This window comes from Mesoplodon mirus, assembly GCF_964341445.2.
Source record: "Mesoplodon mirus genome assembly, chromosome: 16".
Classification (NCBI taxonomy): domain Eukaryota; kingdom Metazoa; phylum Chordata; class Mammalia; order Artiodactyla; family Ziphiidae; genus Mesoplodon; species Mesoplodon mirus.
Window position 1 is genome coordinate 39865584 of NC_138992.1, and position 25527 is coordinate 39891110.

A 25527-nucleotide genomic window follows, 5' to 3' on the forward strand; every position below is an offset into this window, starting at 1 on the left:
AGCTCATACAACTCAATATCAAAAAAACAAACAATGCAATTAAAAAATGGGCAGATGACCTGAACAGACACTTTTCCAAAGAAGATATACAGATGGCCAAGAGGTACATGCAAAAATGCTGAACAGCACTAAGCATCAGGGAAATGCACATCAAAACCACAATGAGATATTACCTCACATCTGTCAGAATAGCTGTCATGGAAAAGACCACAAATTAAGAAATGTTGGCATGGATGTGGAGAAAAGGGAGTTCTAGTACACTGTTGGTGGGAATGTAAATTGGTGTACCCACTGTGAAAGCAGTATGGAAGTTCCTCAAAAAAACTAAAAATTGAACTACCATATGATTCAGCAACTCCAATCCTGGATATATATCCAAATTAATCAAAAATAATGTACATTGTCACTTGTATGTAGAATCTAAAAAATAACACAAATGAATAAACATAACAACAACAAAAAAAAGAGAAGCAGACTCACAGATATAGAGAACAAAGTAGTGGCTACCAGTGGGAAGAGGGATGGGGGAGAGACAAGACAGGGATAAGGAATTAAGAAGCACAAACTACTATGTATAAAATAAATAAGATACAAGGGTATATTGTACAGCACAGGGAATACAACCAATACTTTGTAATAACTTTAAATGGAGTATAATCTATCAAAAATATTGAACCATGGTTGTACACATTAAACTAATATTGTAAATCAACTATACTTTAATAAAAAAAATTTTTTTAAGGGTAATCCTTTAGAAACATGACAAAGATGTGATGTCTTTCTCTGCTCAGAACCTTCCAATGGTTTTCCATCTCACTCAGAGTAAATGCCAAAGTGATTGAAGTGGTCTCCAAGACCTTACTTTTCTGGCCCAGATACCTCTAACCTAATCTCCTCCCACACTCTCCCTCCTTTCTCTGTTGTGCCACACTGGCCTTCTTGTCTTTGAATACGTCAGGTACACTTACATCTCAGGGCCTTTGCACTTGCTGCTCCTTCTGTCTAGAAGACTCTTCAGCCACGTATCTCACTCCCTTGCCTCTTTCAAATCTTTGCTAAAATGCCACCGTCTCAGTGAGGTTTTTCCTGATCACCCTACTTAAAACAGGAACCCCTGCTATACCTAGCTTTCCCTATCCTCCTTAATTTTTCTGTACAGTATTTACTTGTTCCTTGAATACAGGGACTTTGTATGTTTTATTCAATGCTATAACCCAGTACCTAAAATAGTGCCTAGCATATTTTGGACAATACTTGTTGAATGAATGAATGAACAAGACTGTGTGTACAAAAAAGCAGTAAGACAGACAGCCATCGGGAGATGGAAGTGGCATCTTGTGCAGGGCAGTGGGACCAAGAGGCAGCCAGGTGGACACTGCCTGGAGTGGCACACAGGTGCGAGGCTACCTGCACAGTTGAATTTATTTAAATTAAAAAAAAAAAAGGCAAGACATTCCTATAAGGTGAGAGAGAATCAGGGAAAATATGGAGGATTTATTTATTAAAAATGGAATTTTAATTATTTTAAAGTTATAATGGAAGATCACATTGGGTACTATTTATTGTTAAATTATGACTGACTTAAGATGCTGAAGTATAGTTTATACCTGAAAAAGGATGAAGTAAAAAAATATAGACCCATGACTTCTAGAAATACACCGAGGACAAACAGCCAGACTCTATTACTCTCTGCAGATTTATAGTGTTTAACCACAATTATGCCTCAGTACTATACTCACATCCTTTCATGTGTTCCTACTTCATGTCCTATCATATTCACCAGAGAGGCTGTGTCAAAACTTATACTCTTGAAGACTCCAAACCCTCCCGTGCTTCCTCACTCTCAATAACTAACCTCTCCATTTCATTTACTGAGAAGATTAACGCAATTCTATCTCAACTCCCTCATTTACATTCTCCATTTCAATTTATCTTATATCAGCACACATTCTTTCCAGTATAAGAAAAAGAAGAGTCGCTCCCTTGTTTGTAATTCTTTAGAAAAAAGTGAGTTAGTATGATACAAGGTCTGGGTTTGCTATAATTGCTTCAATTTCCATTTCACTTTAAAGCTAAAAACTCAATTTAAAAAGTGCTTTGAAGAACTGCTATATACATGTAAATTATGCAAATGTAAAGAATAAGCAGTAATACTCTGATTAACCTATTCAATTAACAGACAAATGTGCAATGTTAATTGCATAGTTTTATAATATCCTTAAAAAAACAAATTCCAGGATGGTCTTTCCAAAAACATTAAGTTCATTAGCTAGTTTTATTCTTGGAATTGAACTGTTAAGCAGGAGAAAGAAATCACCAGCAGAAACCTTAAACACATCTAACATATAAGTTACTACTATATTTATTTATTGTTCAGCATTAAACATATTACATCACTATTTTTACAAATAATTTTTAAGGTATTTTAATACCAGCCTGAGCCAGTTCCACATTGAAAGCTCTCAGTGCAAAAGCAGAGCTTCTGGATTCTGCAGGGAGTAGCAGGGAGCATAAATAGCCTTCATAATCTCGTTTCCTATAATAAATAAGCAAAAAAAGATAATTACTTTTCACTTTCCAAACTGCACACAAAAAAGTACTGACCAAAATGAACCGAAAACAAGGCTTCAACTCAAAATAGCCCCCAAGTTCCCTATATTTTATATCTGTTTCTCTACAATTATAAAAAATTTATCTGCTTCCAATCCCAGACCAGTTAAAATGAATAATCAATCTCTATTAATTTATTTTGACTTATATAATATATATATGTAATTTTAACTGTTTCAGAATCACTTTGGTTTTAGTAAGAATTCAAATGAGTTACAGATGTAGAAATCAAGAAAACAGTGCCAGCAAGTACTGGTATGAACCCATGGTTTTGAATGCATAGATAAACATATACATAAGACAAAGACAGAGAACAATATGGGGGGGGAGGGTGCGCCTGTGTGTATGCGCACACACTCACACTTACTTCTATTTCCCTACAGCATCTGCTGACAAAGCCTAGAAACAATGATATCCGCCCCCATACCCGCAGTATCAGTGAACACATCTTGATTTCTCCACTGAAAGAAACTAAGGCTCCTTGAAAGAATGACTGTCTCCAGGGCTGGTGGAAGGAAAATACCAAATAAGCCTGAAACATCTTCTTGAGCAGAAAGTAAACAAATGTTCAAAGAATGGAGTGACTTGTTAAAAGGACAAAGAAATTGGCTTGATGAAGTTCTACTGGCCAAGTCTGGGACAATTTGAGCATCAAAAAAATAATGACAGTAAGATTGTAACAGGACCCCATGAGCTCATACCAATATAAATGAATGAATAAATGCAAAGAGAAGGAAAAATTTGACAACCAGTACAATGCCAACTGATAAACCTAGAAGACATGATTGAATTTTTAAAATCACTACCTGATAGCTATCAAAGTAAAAACTGATTCAAGCAAATATCAATAAATGTCTGAAAATGTTAAACGGGCGAAAGTTTGATAGAAAAAGAATATTTACATAGTATTAAAGTACCTCCTCACAAAATAAATATTATTTGCTAACATTCTTATTAATTTACAAGGGAGAAACCTGAAAGACACTTGAGAACCAAGTAACAAAAAGTTCACTCCACAGTAATAGGATAAATCAACACCATGTGCTTTCTGACATGATACTGAGAAAAGCACAGCATAACTTCTGTAATATTCCTGCAAAAATTGTGTAAGTCATGACTAAACATTAAATAAACCCAAACTGAAAGTCTACAAAGTAGCCTGTCCTGTTCTCTTAATTAAAAAAAAAAAAAAAAGTCATGTTCATGAAAGATAAGGAAAGACTGAGAAACTGTTCCAGATTGGAGAAGACTAAAGACACATGACAACTAAATGTAGCACGTGATCCTGGATATACGAAAGACATAACAGACAAATTAGCAAAATGTCAATGGAGTCTGTGGTTTAGATGGTAATACTGGATCAATTTTAATATCCTGATTTTGATGGTTATACTATGGTTATATGGGAGAGAATCCTTGTGTATTAAAAACACACACCAAAATAATAAGGGGGGTAATGGGGCATCTACATCTTATTCTCAAGTGGTTCAAAACGTTAACAGTGAGGGAATTTGGGTGAAGAGTACATTGGAGCTCTGTGTACTATTTCTGTAGCTTTTATGTGAATTTGAAATTACTTTAAAATGAAAAGTTAAAAAAATATAATCCTTACTATATTCATTCTAGGATGACTTAAGTATAAAGTGCTTACCAGGGCTTCCCTGGTGGCACAGTGATTAATAATCTGCCTGCCAATGCAGGGGACACGGGCTCGGGCCCTGGTCCGGGAAGATCCCACATGCCGTGGAGCAACTAAGCCCGTGCGCCACCACTACTGAGCCTGCGCTCTAGAGCCCATGAGCCACAGCTACTAAAGCCCATGTGCCACAACTACTGAAGCCCGTGTGCCTCCAGCCCGTGCTCCGCAACAAGAGAGACCACTGCAATGAGATGCCTGCGCACCACAACGAAGAGTAGCCCCCGCTCACCACAACTAGAGAAAAGCCTGCGCGCAGCAACGAAGACCCAGCGCAGCCATACATACATACCTACATAAATAAATATGAAGTGCTTACCAGACTGCCTATTGACAAGGCTACTTTCACTGTAATACCCTGGAACCTTAGTATAACAGTATTTCCTATAAAACAGTACTCAGTATAAAATGGGTCCAACCTCATTCCATGGAGTTTAGGTTTGAAATTCAGACTACTCCCACTTTTCAGTTGGTTCACACTTCGTCGTGTGGCTAACAGAGAACTTAAACCTTCACAATTCCCCCAACTTCCACATAAACAAACGGAAGAAATCATGAACAGATAGCAGTAACCTTGTTATCACAAGACAGCTCTACTAAAAAATCTCACCATATGCGGTTTCAGCTACAATATGGAGAGTTCAGACAAAGCTTTATAGCTTGTAAGTATAAGCTAAATATATACAGATATAAACATTTCTAAATTTTATTTTATTATAAACAGTCTCTAAACTTCAAAAGCGTTTAAAACACATGAAAGTTAATATGAGACAGTAAGAAAACACTGAATAGGAATCAAACTACAATCTTAATTTCCATTATTCAACTAGTTATTGACAGAAACTTGAAAAATGAGGCTTGATATTGTGTTTCATATCTCCTTAAAAATAACATGTGAAGTACTTCAAGTTTCTTACACGAAAATGAAAAATGAAGACATAACAGAATGGTAACAGTCGTTGGGAAATAAGATATTCTACACAGCTAATGGTTTACCCTGTTAACAATTTTTAAGATACTTTGGAAATTTTTCTAAACAATATTGCCCACTTCTTTACATTAAATAGGATATACTATTTAACCATTTCTTCATCAATCAGGATCACTGTTATCAACGCTGATTACTGATATACAAGGATAACCTATACGTAGCTAACCAAGGTCCAGTGACCTAAGAACTGCTCCAGATAATGCGAAATGCTCTGCTAAGATGGCTTTATACAGCAGCAGGGTCAATAACCTTTCATTCATTCATTCATTCAAACGCTTATTCAGTGCCTAGCACGTGCCGGGCACTGCGCTACACACTGGAGAGAGGTATAGACTTCAGTCTAGCAGGGAGAGACAGACGTGTGAGGAGCAAGCGTATCTGCTGCTACGACTGCCATGCTAATTCCACGGGCCTGCGCCGCTGAAGCACAAGAGAAGAAGTGGTTCCTCAGTGAGGCTGGAGAGCTGCACTTCCAGATATCACCACTGCCACCTCCTCATCTTATTATAGCACTAATCCCAAGGCCTGAGGCGGTGCTCCTCAAACCAAACCCCAAGAAGCCTATGTAAGTGAGGCTTGAGATTTTCCCAGGAACCTGGATTCCTAGAAGATCCTCGGCTGGCTAATCAAATTGTAGCCTAGTATCCTGTCTGATATTTGGAGGCCTTGCATAAGATACATGTCCAAAACAACCTTGCACACACAATTTCGGAGGCCAAATCTTGCAAAGATTAATGGACAATTAGAAGCTAAAAGTTCTAATCTTCCTTTCAAGGTCATTTTGTTTTTATTTTAAACTATTTATTGAGCATTTGTTATGTACCAGCATTTTTATATACACCATATAATTTAATCCTCAAAACCATGTTATATAGAAGTAGAAATCTACAAATGATGAAATAGCTGAATCTTAAAGTAATTAACTTTCCCAAGTGACACAGCTAGGATTAATAAACTCAGATAAGGTCTGCCTGCTGCCTGCTTTTCGATAAATCACTAGAGTCAACAGCCTCCATTCCACTTAAATACCAATATGGACAGATTAAGTGTCTGGCCATTTATAAATATATATTTGAGAAAAGCTGTTATGTGATATCCACAGACTATTTCTAGAAGAATATATAAGAAATTAGTAAGAGTGATTCAACCCTGGATAGGAAAGTTAGGACACCACTGGCGTCAAAGAAAAATTGCACTGAACAAGTGGATATGGATGGTATACGGTTTGGTAACTTATATGTCTTACCATCAAAAAATGATAACTTAAAAATATATAAGACGGGGCTTCCCTGGTGGCGCAGTGGTTGAGAGTCCGCCTGCTGATGCAGGGGACACGGGTTCGTGCCCCGGTCCGGGAAGATCCCACATGCCGCGGGGCAGCTGGGCTCGTGAGCCATGGCCGCTGAGCCTGCGCGTCCGGAGCCTGTACACACGTACACGTACACACACACACACACACACACACGCTCTATATGGATATAATCTTTTTGGCTTTTACAATTCTTAATGACCTGATTTCCACTAATGCTACCCTGTTTCTCCTATAAGCAATCACCAAGTAAATAAGGTGGGGTAGGAACACTATTTTTAAAAGTGATTAAAAACGAAACAGGGGCTTCCCTCGTGGCGCAGTGGTTGAGAGTCCGCCTGCCGATGCAGGGGACACAGGTTCGTGCCCCGGTCCGGGAAGATCCCACATGCCGCGGAGCGGCTGGGCCCGTGAGCCATGGCCGCTGAGCCTGCGCGTCCGGAGCCTGTGCTCTGCAACGGGAGAGGCCACAACAGTGAGAGGCCTGCGTACCGCAAAAAAAAAAAAAAAAACGAAACAAAATACTGAAATGCATGGGAATGTTGTCGTTATGCTACATTTTGCTACAATGGAATTCAAAAAAATTGGATATACTAGCCCAATCAAATTCAAGATAGTTTAACTATTCTAGCACTTCTCAGAAGTCCTTGAGACCAGGTACTTTGAGACTTTTTGCCACTGTTACGAATTAAGAGCAGCCAAAGGGCAGCGGGGGCGGGGCCGGGGGTGGTGGTGGTAAGCCATTCACTCCTTAAGTCAGGCCTGGATTCCAAGGCAGGCCCCTGCCCACATGTACCAGGTAACCTGATTCATCCAATTTATCCCACAAATGATTAACAGCGACTCCTATGTGCTATACCTTTCGCGTGTTACCAGAATAACTGACTTTATGAGGCTTAGATTCCACTGAACTCAGGTGAATTCCAGAATCTCTCTAAACCTTCATTTCCATGTCTGCTAGATGAGATAATAAAGTTTATACCGTACTCACTGTACCCCTGCTCTGTGCCAGGCATTGTTCTAAATGCTCTAATCCACATAACTGTAAGTGGTAGGTCTACAACTGTTCCCTCATACTTTGTAACGAAAATTAGATAATTTACTTGTAAACTACTTTGCATACTGCCTGACACATAGGAAGAACTCAAAGTTAACTACTGCTTAATTAAAATTAGTTACTAGCCATCTTTCAAATTTTAAAAAGCTATTCATGCAAAGCGTTTAATTAGGTAAAAGTTAAGGCGCGGGCAAGGTGACAGACGAAGGAGTTTTTTTTTTTTTTTTTTTTTTTTTTAATTTAGGGCTGTGTTGGGTCTTCATTTCTGTGCGAGGGCTTTCTCTAGCTGTGGCAAGCGGGCGCCACTCCTCATCGCGGTGCGCGGGCCTCTCACTATCGCGGCCTCTCTGGTTGTGGAGCACAGGCTCCAGACGCGCAGGCTCAGTAGTTGTGGCTCACGGGCCTAGTTGCTCCGCGGCATGTGGAATCCCCCTAGACCAGGGCTCGAACCCGTGTCCCCCGCATTAGCAGGCAGACTCTCAACCACTGCGCCACCAGGGAAGCCCGAGACGGAGGAATTTTGCCACAAATTTGTGACCAGTGTGAAAGCTCCTGTTGCCTCACTCCCCCATACACCCGAGCTCACACGCTGAGGGACACAGGGAGGGTGCAGGTCCGCCCCGAGGCCCGCCGCGACCACCAGGGTCCCTTTCGGCCTGCTCCCCAACCTCCCGGCCGGGGGCAGTCCGGCTCGCTCACCGCAGCAGCTCCAAGCAGTAGCGGTCAGTGCCCGAGGCGCCAGGTCCGCTGACCGCGGCCACGCTCCGCCCGGACCCCGCGGGCTCCGGGAGCCGCCATGCGTGCGCCCACAGGCCCCTGGGCGGCCGGCAGCGGCACAGCCCGGGGACGCCGGGCCGTAGCGGGCCCCACGCCGACACCAGCGTGGAAGCCGCCATGACAGGGACGCAGCCGCGCCCTTCGACCTCGCGCTGTTAACGCGCGGACACGCCTCGCCTCGCCACGCCCCGCCACGCCCCCGGCAGCTCTGCCTGCGCACCTCTTAGCGGCGGGAAGGAGGCCGCTGGGCGCCAGTCGGAGATGAGACAGGTGTCGCTGTGGTCCCCTGCATCTGCGCCGCCGCCGCGCTCCTCGGCCTTATAGGTTCCAGAAAGGCCCCGCCTAAATTCGACGGATCTCGCCCGGGCTCTCCCCCTTCCTTCCAGGTCCTTCTGAAGATGTATTGATACTTATCGAGGCAGTAGGAAAGAGAATAATTTGACAGTTTACTAGGTTGATTTATAACTTTTAAACCTTTATTCACATGGTATATGAGCCTCCTTTGGCACTCTTACCATCAGGCCCCTCAAATATTATAGTTGGGTCTAGTTGCCACGACCTGACTTGGTCCAAGCCAGCAGCTGCCTACATCTGGATCCCAGTAACACCTCCTGCCTCCAGATTTGACCAGATTTTTCGCGCTGCAGCCACACTTGTTCTTTCCAAAGGGTGCCTCTGATCATGGCCCCTCCCTGCTTGACCAGTTTTACTGCGTGTTGGATAAAGCTTCAACACGATAGTAGCCTCTTTTTACCTTTCAGCCTCAATCCTAGCTATCTGCATTTGTGACTCCATTTTAATGTTTCTCCTTAAACCTATGGGAGAGTACTCTGTTGTCTGAACCTAAGAACTCCAGCCAATTCACCCTGCTTTGGTTTTACTCCCTAACACTGGCCCTCTTCAGCCTATGCAGGACCTCAGTCCCTCCTGCATAATATTCTCTTTTCTCTCTGGGCTTCTGTCCTTTAGTTCTGACAGACACACACTAGTGTTTCTGATACCAAAGTTTAATAAACCTGCTCAATTTTAAAAAGTCATTTATCTACATCTCTAGTTCTGGTCTCCTGCCTAGCTGGACTTTTCCATCTCCACATATTGCCATTACTTCAAAGTATATGTCTAAAAACCAAATTAAACTAACTCCTCTTCTTAGTCTTTTTATCTGGACAGACACCCCCTTCTCACAACCAGGGGAAACACTTTGGAGTCACCATTACCTCTTCCTGCTTCTGTATCTAGTGTTATCTAACTTGTCAGGTCCTGTCAATTCGTTTTTCTTCATATACTCACATCCATGGCAGCATAACTTGTGCAAAACTACCTGGATTCAGATCCTGGTTCTACCTCCTACTATCACTGTGACCTCGGGTGACAGACTTACCTTTTCTTGTGCTTCAGATCCCTCCCCTATGAAATGGTAATAGTAATAGAACCTGCCTCATAAAGTTCTTGTGAGAATTAAATGAGTTAATATCTTCAAGGCATCTAGGGCAATGCCTGGCCCATAAATAGCACTCAAAACAAGTCATCTGTGTAGGGAAAACATGAAGAAAGGCTGTTTAAAGGGACCAAAACGAGGGCTTCCCTGGTGGCTCAGTGGTTGGGAGTCCACCTACCGATGCTAGGGGACACGGGTTCGTGCCCTGGTCCGGGAGGGTCCCACATGCCGCGGAGCAGCTGGGCCCGTGAGCCATGGCCACTGGGCCTGCGCGTCCAGAGCCTGTGCTCCGCAACGGGAGAGGCCACAACAGGGAGAGGCCCGCGTACCGCAAAAAAATAAATAAATAAAGGGACCAAAAAGATTGTTGGGTGTCTTAATGGAAAGTTAGACATTGTCCGGTTTATCTGATTTTATGGGGGTTTTGTGCCTTTCAATGTCTTTGAACTATTTTACAATTCTGTAAGTTGCAGAATATTGACAATAATGCAAATAATTCTTGTCCATAACTTATGCAAATTATATCCGTAGGAGATTCAGTTGATTATTGTTCTATGGATATTATCTATTTTTGCCAGTTTCATATCTATTAAGCAGATTTACTTAAGCATTCCTGACTGCCTATAGATGTCTAGCAGTTTGAATACTTTTTTTTTAATACTTCTTTGAATTGGTTGCAAAATCTTACTGGTTCCCCCACTAATTAACGAGTTAAATGAAATTTTTAACATGTGTTGACTTTATATCTGTATGAGATAATGACTATACAGTTTTGTTAAAAAGTATTTCTTAACATTTATCATTGGCTATTATTAACTTCTCTTTTGTTTTATTTCCTGTACCCAATTTCACATCTTTCTGATGGACCTGTTTCATTTGTTTTCTTGTCTCCAGGCCAGTCAACCTATATCAAAAAATATAGCCATTTCTAATAATTCACATAATCATAAATGCATACTAAAGATGTTATGAGCCTTTAGATATTTAAACTTGAAGGCAGAATTTCCATTAATGGCAATAGAGGAAAAATTAAGAAACTTTAAAATTATTCTATGGATAACACACTGTCACCAACTAACATTTATTGAACATCTATTATTTGCCAATCTTGAAGTTAATTTTTTTTAGAATTATGAATACATGAAAATATTTCCTTAGTGTAATCTCTTGGTATTAAAATCAGTATATTTGAAATATGCGTGCACTTTTCTTCAATCAAGGTTATAATCAAGGCAGAAGCTCAGTGCTTAACCAAAAAATTAACATTAAGAAATAAATGCCCACAGAAGCACAATCTGTTAACTTGGCCTTTAGCTGCGGCAGTTGCTTACTCTGTCATCTTTGAGTTTATGACTCTCTTCATGGTGACTATAACTGATTCATCTGTGTAATTGTGAATGAAATATAATAAAATTTATTTCCAAGCTTTAGCCCAATAAAGATTGTCCTATGGTTGTTGCTACATTGTAAAGAGCTATGCGTTATTGTTCCAGAATATTGCTCCACCTCTTTTTTTTTTCCATGGCCTCTGTTAAGAAGTGAGTTTCATTCTTTATGTTAAGAGTCAGGCTGGCCTGTTGGCTTTTATGTGACACCTTGAGTATCTAAAGGGTCTGAGAGGGTCTGCACCAGACAACAGCTGGTTAAATCTCCCCAGACAAGAATACTCCACACACCTCCTCCAACTTCTCCATGGCCCTCAGGGATCAACTAACTTCTCCTCGGTCCATTTTGTTTTGTTATATGTTTTTTATTATATAAATGTTTTCTTTTTCTTCAATCTCATTAAAGGAAATTTGGAAAATATAGGCAAAAGTAGGAAAACATCATGCTAAAACCTATAATTCAAACAGTTACTATTCACATTTTGTATTTTCTTCCAACCTTTTTTCTATGCATAGGCTTTTTGCTTGTTTTTACATACTGCCTGTACAATGTCATTTGATTAGACTAACGTGCTCATACACATTTTCTTATGCTATTATTTCATTCATTTTGAAACATTTATTAAGAATCTACTCTGTGCCGACACTGTACCAGTTGCCAGGATTCCAGAGTGAACAAATACCTATGCTCCATGTCCTCAAAGAACTTATTCTTTAGTGGTAAAGACATTTAAACAAACACAAATCATCACAAATCAATATATAATTACAAAATATGATAACTCCTGTTGTATTAGTAAGGAAATAGGTTCAGCTGCTCAAATAAAGACACAAAATAACACTTCTGTAAACAAAGTAGACATTATTCTTTGAAGTAGCATTTTGGGTGTAAGCAATCTGGGGTTGCATGGAGATTCCAGGGTCCCAGAGACATAGGCTCTTCCAGTCTGGTTGTTCTATCACCTGAACAGGTGTAATTCTCACCTGCATGTCCAAGATGGCCCATTGCTAGTTCCACATGCCAGCCAGCAGCGAGAGTGAAAGGGGAAGGGGCAAGATGCCCTTCTCTTTCAGACAGGAGTTCCTTAACCATTTTTGTGCCGTGGCATATATGTGCTTCTTTAAGCGTTAAATAATAAGATTTAGCAGTGAGTCTAATTTCAAGTTTCATAATGGTGATGAACATAAACAATATTGAAAAACTATTTGTGATTTCATTTGGTGACAAGATCACAGTTACTCCCAATACTTTTGTGCTTTGTTGCCTATATTCATAATTGAAGCCAATGCTAAATTTTAGTTAGCAGTTAGTAAAAACAGACGTAGTTTGTTTTTTTTTTTTTCCTATTCAAGGTCACAGACCCCTGTGAATTCTGTCCACAGCTTCCTTGAGTTAAGAACCCTCTGCTTCAAGGGCACAACCCTGAATTTGCACGTACCACATCTGCTCATATCCCATTGGTCAGAATTTAGTTTACTACGGTGGAAGCTGGAAATAGTCTTTATTCCAGGCCACCATGTGCCCAGTTAGAAATCAAGGGCCCTGTTATTATTGAAAATGAGAGGAATGAATACTGGGGAACCACTAACAAAAAAGAACCAGATACTATGAAAGAATTTAACAGGGAGTCCTAATCCAGATTATGGGGTCAGGAAAAGTATCTCTGAGAAAGTGACAGTTAAGCTGAGATCTGAAATAAAATTCATAGTAATAGTAACAATACCTGTTACTTATTGGGTGCTTACCATGTACTAGGCATTCTTGTAGATATTCATTCAGTCTCACAACAGCCATATTCAGTTTAGGGTGACTGTTCTGGTTTTAGCACTGAAAGTCCTGCATCCTAGGAAACCCCTTGGTCTGGGGCAAACTAGATGGTTGTCACTCTACTGGTACTATTGTTATCACCCCCATTTTACAGAAAAGGAAACTAAGGCGTGAAAAGTTTAAATAATTTGCTAGTAATTGACAGAGACAGGATTTACACCTAGGAAGCCTGCTCCAGAGCTCACCTGCTTACCTACTGTGTTAGTTTGCTAGGGCTGCCTAGTAAAATACCACAAATGGGTGGCTTAAACAACAGAAATTTATTTTCTCACAATTCTGGTCCAAGATCACAGTGTTAGCAGAGTTGATTTCTTCGGAGGCCTCTCTCCTCGGCTTGTAGATGGCCGCCTTCTTCCTCTATCTTCACATGGTCTTCCCTCTGGGTGTGTCTGTGCCCTCATCTCATCTTTTATGAGTATGCCAGTCAGATTAGGACACACCCTAGTGATCTCATTTTACCTTGAATTACCTCGTTCAAGATACTCTCTCTAAATAACAGTCATATTCTGAGGTACTGGAAGTTAGGACTTCAACATATGAATTTGCAGGGGGACATAATTGAGCCTGTAACAACTGCTGTATAATACTGCCAGGCAAAGCGGGTGAGGGTGGGGTAGTGTCTCACAAGAGGGAGCTGCATGTACAGAAGTCCTGAATCAGTAAAGGGTTCAGCACACTCAAAGAACAGAGTGAAAGCCTGCGTAGCTGGCACTTACTGAGTGTGCAGGAGGGTGGACCATCTGAGACCGGAGAGGTCTCAGATGGTGATGTGACGTTTTGTAAGCTAGATTGAGATTGGAGGATTTTATTTTAAGTGCCCTGGGAAGCCACTTAAGGAATTAAAGCAGGGGATTGACATAATGGGACTTAGATTTTAAAAGACAACTCTGATGACTATTTGGAGAAGAGATTTGAAGCAGGGAGGTGGGTTAGGAGTTCATGGCTGCAAACTGGGCCAGAGCTGTTGGTGACTTGCACAGGTGTAGTAGTGGAGATGGAGAAAAGTGGGTGGATATCAGACATGTGGTGAAGGTGGCACCAACAGAACACAGAAGGTGTCAGGAAAAAGATACTGCCTGCTTCTTCCACCTGGCAGAACCCTCTTTGTGCGTTTATCGGAGGAGCCGGGTACCATCCTCAGTCCACAGAGGAACATCCAATGAGCTAATGAACCTAAGCATAGTGTTTTGACTTGCATCACCAGTGACTGGTCCAGGACTGTGCATGTTTCCCCGCTCTGGCCAAGGACACTTATGGAAAAGTCCACTATGGGGTTTCTGAGAAAAAAGCCTCACTACTAAAAGGAGACATAAGGTACAATACACTACTTATGAAACACTCTTGCCAAAAAGATTTAACATAAATCTAATTCAGCTTCTAAATCTAATTTTGAAGTTTATAAGGAATGCAAGAGGAACAAGATAAATGATACCATGGGGAAACATATCAGAATAATTCAAAAGAAAAACTCAGTGAGAAAACAAACTGGGAGAATGTTCTAAATTAAAAAGGACCAAAGAAATATAAACAAGTGCAATGTTTGAAACTTGATTGGATTCTGGCTTGAAAAAGATAAGCTATAAAGCACATTTTAGGGATAACTGAGGAAATTTAAACTTGGGACTGGACATTAAGTAGATGTCAGGGGATTACTAATTGTTCCTCAGTGTGATATTGTGGTCCTACAGGAGACATCTACAGGAAATAGAGGCTGAATTATGTAGAGGTAGAATGTTGTGATATCTGCAACTTATTTTCAAATGATACAGGAAACAAAATATAAATATGTATACACATGTCAATCACAGAGTGAAGAAGAGAGATTAAGCAATTGTGGCATGTGGCAAAATGATATCAGTTGCTGAATCTAAGTGGAGGGTGTATGGGTAGTCATTGCACCACTCTCAACTTTTCAAAATGTTTACAGTTTTTCCAAATAATACCTCTTCTTCCTCTGGATTTCTGAATGAGACACCTGTGACTGAAGCAACCATCCTGCAGCCATGAGCAAGACTAGTCTGAGGACCAAGCTGAAATGCTGACGTGGCTCTGGATCCCTGCTGACTTTAGTGAGTAGATGCATTTTCAACCACCAGAGCTGCCCTTCCTCAGAACTTTTTGTTCCGTGAAATAATCCACATTCCTTACTATTTAGGCCATTCTGAGTTGAGCCATTATCTCTAGTGGAGACAGGAAAAAAAGACTGAAAATAGAGTAGTCAAGAAGGCAGCAGGGAAGCCAGGAGACAGTGGTGTTACAGACATAAATTGTTAATTCACATACAAGTTTGCCCTCTGTTTTTTAAAATATTATAACATGGGGCTTCCCTGGTGGCGCAGTGGTTGAGAGTCCGCCTGCCGATGCAGGGGACACGGGTTCATGCCCCAGTCCGGGAAGATCCCACATGCCGCAGAGCAGCTGGGCCCGTGAGCCATGGCCGCTGAGCCTGCACGTCCAGAGCCTGTGCTCTGCAACAGGAGAGGCCACAACAGTGAGAGGCCCGTGTACCGCCAAAAAAAAAAAAAAAATATATATATATATATATATATATATATTATAACATGAATTTTCCAATATCATTAAGATTTATTTATAAATATTTTTATTTAACATGTTTGAATAGGTAATATATTCCTGTGGGAGATTAAACATGACCACAGATTTTTTGCAGCTACTCTCATCAAGAGGTAGAGTCTGTTTCCCACCCCTAGAATATGAGCTGTCTTTGACATTTGCTTTGACCAATGGAAGATAACAGAAGTGACGCTGTGAGCGCACTTCAGAAACCTTGCAGCCTCTGCTTTCCCCTCTTGAACACTTCTCTGAGTCTTCCATTAAGGAAACTGATTTAACCTACTAGAGGAGAAGAGGTCACGTGGAAGAAAACCAGGCAAGAGCCAAGACCAACTGCCAGACATATGAATGAAGTCCATTTGGACCTTTATGCCCACCAGATCTCCCAGTCGAATTCCACCACATGACTGAGGCCAGGTAAACAAGCAGAAGGACAACCCAGCCAACCCACAGAACCAGGAGAATTAATAAATCGCTGTTGTTATAAGTCATCCCGTTTTGGGGTGGTTTGTTATACCTCAGTTGAGTACTAATGCAATTTCCATGGTGTAAAATATTTTAAATATAAAAATAGGGGGCTTCCCTGGTGGCGCAGTGGTTGAGAGTCCGCCTGCCGATGCAGGGGACGCGGGTTCATGCCCCGGTCCGGGAGGATCCCACATGCCGCGGAGCGGCTGGGCCCGTGAGCCATGGCCACTGAGCCTGCGCGTCCGGAGCCTGTGCTCCGCAACGGGAGAGGCCACAACAGTGAGAGGCCCGTGTACCACAAAAAAATAAAAATAAAAATAAAAAATAAAAATATACAAGTGGGCTTCCCTGGTGGCGCAGTGGTTAAGCATCCGTCTGCCAATGCAGGGGACACAGGTTTGAGCCCTGGTCTGAGAAGATCCCACATGCTGCGGAGCAACTAAGCCCGTGCGCCACAACTACTGAGCCTGCGCTCTAAAGCTGAGCCACAACTACTGAAGCCCGCACGCCTAGACCCCATACTCCACAACAAGAGAAGCCACGGCTATGAAAAGCCCGTGCACCACAAGGCAGAGTAGCCCCTGCTCGCCGCAACTAGAGAAAGCCTGCGCACAGCAGCAAAGACCCAATGCAGCCAAAAATAAAATAAATTAATTTAAAAAAAGAGAGAGAGACAAATTACTTCTCTCTTGAGGACCAACATCTTCATTCCTATAAAAAATATATATATATACAAGTAAGGACTTGAAGAGATATTTGTACATCCATAGTCAGAGCAGCATTTTTCAAAATTGCCAAGCAACCCACATGTTCACTGACTGATGAATGGATTAAAAACGTGGTATACACATACGATGGAATGTTATTCAGCCTCAAAAAGGAAGGAAGGAAATTCTGACACATGCTACAACATGGATGAATCTTGAGGACATTATGTTAAGTAAAATAAGTCAGTCACAAAAGGACACATACTACATGACTCCTCTTATATAAGGTACCTGGAGTAGTCAAATTCATAGAGGTAGGAAGTAGAATGCAGAGGGAGGAATGGAGCATTACTGTTTAATGGGTACAGAGTTTATTTTGCAAAATGAAAAAAATTCTGGAGATGGATGGTGGCGAAGGTTGCACAACAATGTCAATATACTTAATGCTACAGAACTGTATGCTTAAAAATGGTTAAGATGGTAGATCACAGCTTTTTCCCAGTTTGTTTTTGGTTTTGGTTTTTCTTGTGGAATCTTGCCATGTAGAAATTTTGTAATATATTTTTATATAGTCAAACTTATCAATATTTACTTTTATGTCTTCTTTTATGTCATCATTAGAAAGGCCTTCCTGATTTTAAATTTTTTTAAATAATTTTTCTCCCTTGTTTTCTTCTAGTACTTTGGTTCCTTCTATAGGGCTTCTACAGGTCCAATTTATGTGTGTGTGTGTGTGTGTGTGTGTGTGTGTGTGTGTGTGTATGTATCTGTATTTATTTTGGAGGGAGTAATGTTACAAAGGCATGGATCCAACTTTTTTCTTTATATCTATCTAGTTGTCTTACCATCATTTATTCAGTAGCCCACCTTATCCTCCTTTGATTTGAGATGCTTCCTTTTTCACAGAGTAAAGTCATGTATGTGTTTTTTGTCTATACTCTTCCATCTGTCTCTCTATTAACATTCTAGTGCCACACTCTTTTAACCATTGATGGCTTAAAATATGTTCCCATATATATCTGGTACTATTAGTCCTCATTGCTCTTATCCCTTCCCAGAGTTTTCCTGGCCATTCTTGTTTATTTCTTCATTTGACTTTTTGGATCAGTTTTTTCTACTAAAAAAATTCTGAAGGTATATTTATTGGAATTATGTTAAATTTGTAGCTAACTTATATTTTCTCCAATTTTTGTTTTTATAAATCATTCTTAGATAAGCCATTATATTTAGTTGAATCTTTTCCCATAGCTGTGATTATTGCCTTATGATAAATTCCTAGAAATAAAATGTGAGCTTTTGAGATATCTGTCATTGCCAAAATTCTTACCAAAGAAATTATATACTCCTACAAACTGTGGATGAAAATGATAGATTTATTAAATTTTTTAAAAAGTCTTGCTACTCTCATAGGCAAAAAGTGGTATCTCACTTTTAATTTTCACTTATCTGATAATTAGTGAGATAGAAAATTTTTTGTTTGCTACCTATTTGTATTTAATTTTCAGTGATTTAATATTAACATCATTACCCATTTTTTCGTTAAAAATCAAAGTTTATTTCCAAGTACAACTTTCCTTATGCATTTTAATGCTGAAGGTCTTAATGTTTTTCTTTTCGAGTGTATAAGCTTATATATATTATGTCTATCAAATCTATTTTAAGTATTTATCATATTTTTGTCAAATACTTTTCCAGTTTGTTTACTTTTAGCTGTCTACAGCATATTTTATTGTATGTAATTTTTTAATTTTAAAAGTTGTATAGGACTTCCCTGGCGCTCCAGTGGTTAAGACTCCACTCTTCCAATGCAGGGGGTGTGGGGTCGATCCCTGGTCGGGGAACTAAGATCCCACATGCCGCGTGGCACAGCGAAAAAAAAAAAAAAAGTTGCATATATTCACTGAATAAATTAAATAATACAGAACCATTTGTTTATACTTAGAAAGGCATTCCCATACAGAAGTCAGAGGCGGAGGGGAGGAAGAGCGACTATGGAGAAACCAGTAGGTGGGCTCCTGAGGTTGTCTGGGCATGAGATTATTGTGGCTTGGACTGGGATTGTGGCACAGAGATAAAAAGAGGTGGACAGCTCAATATGTAATTTGGAGGTTGACTTACAGACTGATCAATGGGAGAAGGTAATGAAGAAAAGAGAGAAATAAATGATGGCCTAGATTTTTGGCATAAGCAACTGGTGGAATGGGGGTACTTTTTCACATTCCTGAGCTAAAGAATGTGAAGTCTTTATGGGGTGATTAAGGGTATTTTGGTATATGATACTTTCCCAACGATATTCGTCAACATGTGATCCCCTTTAGCAGCATCCTTAAATATGGACTGACACACCCCTCAGCTCTCTGTGGCTGCCCTCTTGGACCTGCCATGTTTTACTGTGCCTGCCTACTTTGTAGGAATCTTCTTTTTATGTTTACAAAGTGTTCTTGAGTTTGTCACGCATTCTCTCTGATGACTTCTTTCTAGGTACTGACGTGGGCTAACGTTTTCTATTCCCCAGTCAGCGGGAGCTTCAGAAGGAGTGTTTTGGGCACCAGAGGATCACAACACAGGCTGAGAGGCACTCCTCAGTGCTTTCTGCGGTTATCAGATTGTTGCAGTGAGGGCCCTCAGGCAGTTCCTGAGAGCTGGTGCTGTATAACTCACCGCCATCTTTTATTTCAACATTAGGATCATCAAAGGAGAACTTGGTTTATGAGTGTGTGGCCTGGAATAGCTAGTCTGGAACTAATCCGTAAAAACGGCGTCAGCAGGCTTATTGTTGGTGTTGCTATTGTACAGAACAGTGCCCAGCGAAGCTTCTAGTCTGCCTTGAACTCCACAAACAGGTTCAGAGAACACCCTCATTTCAGAACATGATGGCACTGTCAGAGGAAGAAATAAAGTTCTAGGGGAAGAACGAAAGTTCATTGCCTCTGACCCTTGCGCCCCAGTACAATCCGTCTGATGCCTGTGTATGACTGCTTTCCCATAATGACCCAGAAGAGACAGCCCTGACTTCCTGCCAAAAGGACACACAGAGAGCTGCTTCTCTGAGAGTGACAGTGGCTCGTGTGGAGCTGTGTTTTCTAGCAACCAGTAGCATGTACTAACAAGGGAAAAGGTTTACTAGAGTTAGAAATGTCATCTGTGGTCTTGGAACAGCTTTTCTGGGCAAAACTTACTGATCCTTCTAGGGAAACAGCAGTCTGGGCTTTCAAAAATTACATTCTAGGCCTTCCCTAGTAGCGCAGTGGTTGAGAGTCCGCCTGCCGATGCAGGGGACACGGGTTCGTGCCCCGGTCCGGGAAGATCCCACATGCCGCAGAGCGGCTGGGCCCGTGAGCCATGGCCGCTGAGCCTGCGCGTCCGGAGCCTGTGCTCCGCAACAGGAGAGGCCACAACAGTGAGAGGCCCGCGTACTGCAAAAAAAAAAAAGTTACATTCTAGCTAATCCACAACTCTATTGCATAACCAAAGGTCACACCTGCAGGCAAATTAAATGTTTGTCACTAAGGATATTTCCATCTGGCAAACAAAATACTGTGGGATTATGCTGCTCCCTCTTCCTGGAATGTGCTTGTGTGCTGTATCTTCAAGGAGGCCATTTGGCCACGCTCCCAAATCCCCAGCCTTTGACCAGTCACCTACCTCCTCAGGTGCCCGAGAGAGAGCTATGCAGGGGGACAGTCCTGGCAAATGAACACTGTTTATTACTCTGTTTATACAAGCCCCACTGCTGAGCTTGTCTGGATCACTTCAAAGGCAAAAAGAGACATAGACAAATCCAACAAAAATGGTGGGACCCAAGACCTAGATCAAAGGGATAAAGCTGCAACTGAAGCTTTATTGAGTTTATGGATACCAGAAAAAACTCTCGAGCCAGTCCTTATCACCAGAAGTCCCAATACCATTTCCCACCTCATAAACGCCCACTCATCACACACTGAACCCCAATTCAAATGCCTCTTCCTTTCTGAATTTTCCCTGACTGCAGCCAGATCCAAGAGAAATGAGTGGTTCTTTCATTTGTGATTCAACAGCAATCCCTGTGTGTTTCTCTTTGATCACTTTACTAGGTCTTATTGTGGTAATCTGTTTACATGGCCCTCTTCCCAGTCTCCAAAAGTAGACTGTGTTTTATTCCTCTTTTTATTTCCAGTACCTGGCTGAGTGCCCAGCATTGGGAGGTGTTCAGTGTATTGTTCTGATGCCAGTGCCATGTTTTTTTGGCACTGGCATCAAGGCACCTGGTTGTGCAGTTTGTTCACTGCACAAACATGCCTGGGAGTGGCGGTGAGTGGGGCTAGCGTATTGTGATCTGGGGCTGCCAAGAGTGAGGGGAGCCTTCCTCTCACACAGAGGCACAAGTTGGCAGGGCTGCATGAGCCCCGAGGGGGGCATCTCGTAATATGTACCAAGATGCTGTATAGGCTTGCACTTTTCCTTATTGGAAGAGCAAACCAGCCACTTTAAGAATGGCAGAATGTGAAGAAATTCAAGCTTGAAAGGAATAGTTCCCCTTGTGAAAAGTTTCCACTACTCATTTAATAGTCAACCAGTGACCTGATTTTGGAGCACTTATTGTCAATTACGAGTAAGAAGAACTTGAATGCATCATGCTTTTCAGTGTAGTGTACTTATCCTCAATTACTATTTTTTTAAATACACAACTATACAGTTTTAGTCCTGAAAAAAAGTTACCTACTGATTTTTTTTCTGAACATTTTAATGCTGGCTATATGCTTACTGTGGACTAGGCACTAGAAATTTTAATAAAATTGGCCAAAGTCAAACACTTAAAATTGGCCAAAGTCAAACAAAAAACAAAACAAAAAAGAAATAAGAGGCAAAGTGGTCACTGTGTTAGTGAAATTGCAGTTTTATCCACTTTACTCTTCAGTTTCCACTGTGGCCTTATATTGCCAATTTTTCCATGCAGAAGCTGCTGATTCTTTAGTTTGTTTGTTTGTTTCTCTCTGTGTTCTCACCCACCTACCACAAATATACCGTCAACCATTCTGGGGATAACACTGCTAAATACTCCACAAAATTATGTCTGTGAAGAAGGAAGATAGATGGTGGCCCCTGAACAAGACGCAGACATGACCTATCATGGTTGTCATGTGGTGAGTTGCCCCTGCACAAATTGTTTTGAATCAGAATTTAAAAATCAAAGTTTGAAAATAGTTTGCTTTTCATATATATTAGAGATGATTCCAGGTTATCCCTATGATAATGTCATTCCAATACAGGAGAGAAAAGAATGGAGTTTCAGTTTTGTACCAGAAATTGCAAATACCTTCCTAAGCCACAGCCCCTAAATCAAGCACCCTGGTGGGAATGGCGTATTTGTGAACAATGCCATGGATAGGTAGGGGGAAATAGTTAGTATCCCAAGAGCTTATGATGTCATTTATTTTTCTTCTTGTCTTCTTTCTTCATCTCTTCCTGTTTCTTCTCTTCTTCTTTTCTCTTTTGGCACCCACATTGGGTAGCCACCCAAAACTGTTCCAAGATCAGTTCAATACAATTTGTATTTAAAGAGCATCTTTACACATGTGTTTTTATCCCGGTGTCTGGGATCTACATTCCTTATTTCCCATTTCCACACACATTCTTCCCAGGTGTTTTCTTATCTGCTCCCACACTACTAGATTGGGAGCACCTTCAGGAAAGGTAACAAGTCTCGATCTTATTTATTTTTACTCCCTGGATTTATAGTAGAGTAAGTAGTTGCTCAATACGTCTTTTTTAAATGAAAGTTAATGAATGAAGGCATTAACGAATGAATGGAGGTAATAAGTGACAAGAAGTCTTATTTTAAAATTCTGAAACAAACATCAAAATATTAACATTTTCTAAATTAGGGTGGTAGACATGAGTATACATTATCTTATTCTCCATAATATTTTCATTTGAAATTTTCTGTAATATTTAAAAACCAGGATGAGTAATGAAGGTGGTAGCAGGATGATAAAAATGCCTTTCTTCAAAGATCTCATCACTTAATTAGAGAATTGTTCCAAGAGCACATGATTGCAGAAGTCTATTGGACTGTGCATTTTTAGGAGTTGACTGGCTAGTTATTAAAAAAAAAAAAGCAGCAAATAACTCTCAACATAGAAAAGCAGGATTTGACACTACTTGTCCAGTTTTCAGAGTATCCTAGGAATCAGCAGATAAGCACTTCTGGTATTTTTAAATACATATCCAGCCTCTATGAACTATGAAATATAGTTAATAAGAACTGGATGGATCTAGGCAGCATGGTATTGGCTAGCTATATACCTGGGGGTTGGTAGAAAGCCTGTTGAGAACTATGGAAAAATATCTCTGTTTGCTCCTTCAGGCCAAACAGGTCTACTCTTCCTCTCCTCCATCCTACTCTCTGCCTGGAATACTGACCCTGTATGGACCACATTAGTGGCTGCTCATGACTCTGCTTTATGGTTGGGTTCAGCTAGAAGTCAAAGGAAGGGAAGAAGGAGAAGGAGGTCAGGTTGCTTAATCCCTTTGTTTCCTTCCTATAAAGTTGCCTCCAGCTGGCTGTGTTTCTCAAATAAAGGTCACTGCTCCTCTCATATAGAGTGGCAGCGCTGCATGACTCTGTGTCTCTGTCTCTGTCTCTCTCTCTCTCTCTCTGTGTCTGTCTCTTGGGTCCAGGAAACATCTCTTCTCCTCATCTCTTTGGGCCTGGGTATTAAAGGCTCATTAAGAAGCGCCAGGGGCTTCCCTGGTGGCGCAGTGGTTGAGAGTCCGCCTGCCGATGCAGGGGACACAGGTTTGTGCCCCGGTCTGGGAAGATCCCACATGCCGCGGAGAGGCTGGGCCTGTGAGCCATGGCCGCTGAGCCTGCGCGTCTGGAGCCTGTGCTCCGCAACGGGAGAGGCCACAACAGTGAGAGGTCCGTGTACCGCAAAAAAAAAAAAAAAGAAGCGCCAAATGCCTGCACACACACACCTCTTTGAAAACAGTCCCTTTGTATATAAAACATCCCAAATTAGCCTCTTCTGAGTGTGCCATCTGTTTTCCATTGGGAGTCTGATTAATCAAGGGCCTAGACCACAAAGTCCAAGTTTTACCTGTTCACCAGTGGTTAGTACCCAGGTTTCTGTCTTTCACTTAGCAGATGCCAGGAGAGAACTTCAGAGAATTACCTTTAAATACTAAACTCCTGTATATACCTGGTGTCCTCAGCTCTTTCTAAACTTTTTTTTTTTTTTTTTTTTTTTTGGCTGCATTGGGCCTTCGTTGCTGCGTGCAAGCTTTCTCTAGTTGCTGCGAGCAGGGGCTATTCTTCATCGCGGTGTGTGGGCTTCTCATTGCAGTGGCTTCTCTTGCTGCGGAGCATGGGCTCTAGGCACGCAGGCTCTAGAGCGCAGGCTCAGTAGTTGTGGCACACGGGCTTAGTTGCTCCACGGCATGTGGGACCCTCCTGGACCAGGGCTCAAACCCGTGTCCCCTGCATTGGCAGGAGGATTCTCAACCACTGCTCCACCAGGGAAGTCCCCTTTCTAAATCTTATCATCTTCTTCCCTACCACAAAGTTATAGAAACCAAAATGTTAAATTACTATGAAACACTTGAAAACATATTGTCAGCATGAAATAATTACAATCATCCTTTAATAAATTCTACCTTCTGATCACTTTTTGTCACTTTGTGATCTTCATATTTTAATACACTAATATATGCAAATAATAATCAGAGGGGGAAATCTAAATATTCATTCTACCATGTAATGATGAAAAGGGAATGTGTGTGATTTATTTAATTTGAAATGTAATGGGGACTTCCCTGGTGGTGCAGTGGTTAAGACTTCGCCTTCGTCTTCCAGAGTGCGGGTTCAGTCCCTGGTCGGGGAGCTAAGATCCCACATGCCTCACAGCCATAAAACCAAAACATAAAACAGAAGCAGGGCTTCCCTGGTGGCGCAGTGGTTGAGAGTCTGCCTGCCAATGCAGGGGACACGGGTTCGTGCCCCAGTCCGGGAAGATCCCACATGCCGCGGAGCAGCTGGGCCCGTGAGCCATGGCCGCTGAGCCTGCGCATCCGGAGCCTGTGCTCCGCAACAGGAGAGGCCACAGCAGTGAGAGGCCCGTGTACCACAAAAAAAAAAAAAAAAAAACAGAAGCAATATTGTGACAAATTCAATAAAGACTTTAAATAAAAGAAAAGAAATATTATGGAAAGCAACAAACAATGGAAATGTAAGTGTCTGGGATATTGTCCCTGAGGCTGGCCAGGCATGTCTGGCAATACCCAAACTCTTTAAGGCCTTAACACATGCCATTCCCTCTGCCTCTCCCACTCTTCATCTGGCTAATTCCTATTTACCCTTCAGCATTCTGCTTTAATGTCACAACCTCAGATAAATCCCTGATCCTAATCTAAATTAACCCCCCACCTCCTGTCAGGTCTCTCCGATCAAACCCAGTTCTTTTCCTTTTTCATACTTATCACAATATAAAGTATATATTTATATATGTGTTCATTGTCCAATGTCCATCTCACCCATGAGCACAGAAACCAGGTGTGTTTGGTTCCCCCACTATATTTGCAATTCCTAACACAGTGCCTATCCATATTAGGGGCCCAACCAGTAGTCATGTAATAAATGAAGGCACAAAGTTCTTAGAAAGGAAGAACCATTGAATTTATGAATTATAACTCGATTTATACTGCTGTTA

The 25527-nt window shown here is 41.3% G+C and overlaps 1 protein-coding gene across 6 annotated transcripts in view; it reads right to left on the reverse strand.

Moving 5' to 3' along the window:
* The window catches only part of NDUFAF6 (NADH:ubiquinone oxidoreductase complex assembly factor 6), a 38152-nt gene extending 29583 nt beyond the window's left edge, over nucleotides 1-8569 (reverse strand). For 4 of the 6 annotated variants that reach the window (XM_082601237.1, XM_082601235.1, XM_082601234.1 and 1 more), the window contains exons 1-2: nucleotides 8363-8569; nucleotides 2437-2536 (exon numbers count right to left, since the gene is read on the reverse strand). In XM_082601237.1, coding sequence (XP_082457363.1) covers nucleotides 2437-2536; nucleotides 8363-8559 — 297 coding nt within the window. In that variant the 5' untranslated portion in view covers nucleotides 8560-8569. Of the gene's footprint in view, nucleotides 1-2432; nucleotides 2537-8362 lie in introns of all 6 variants that reach the window. The other 2 variants (XM_082601236.1, XM_082601238.1) reach the window with 2 other exon arrangements.
* Between the last annotated feature and the right edge of the window lie 16958 nt (nucleotides 8570-25527).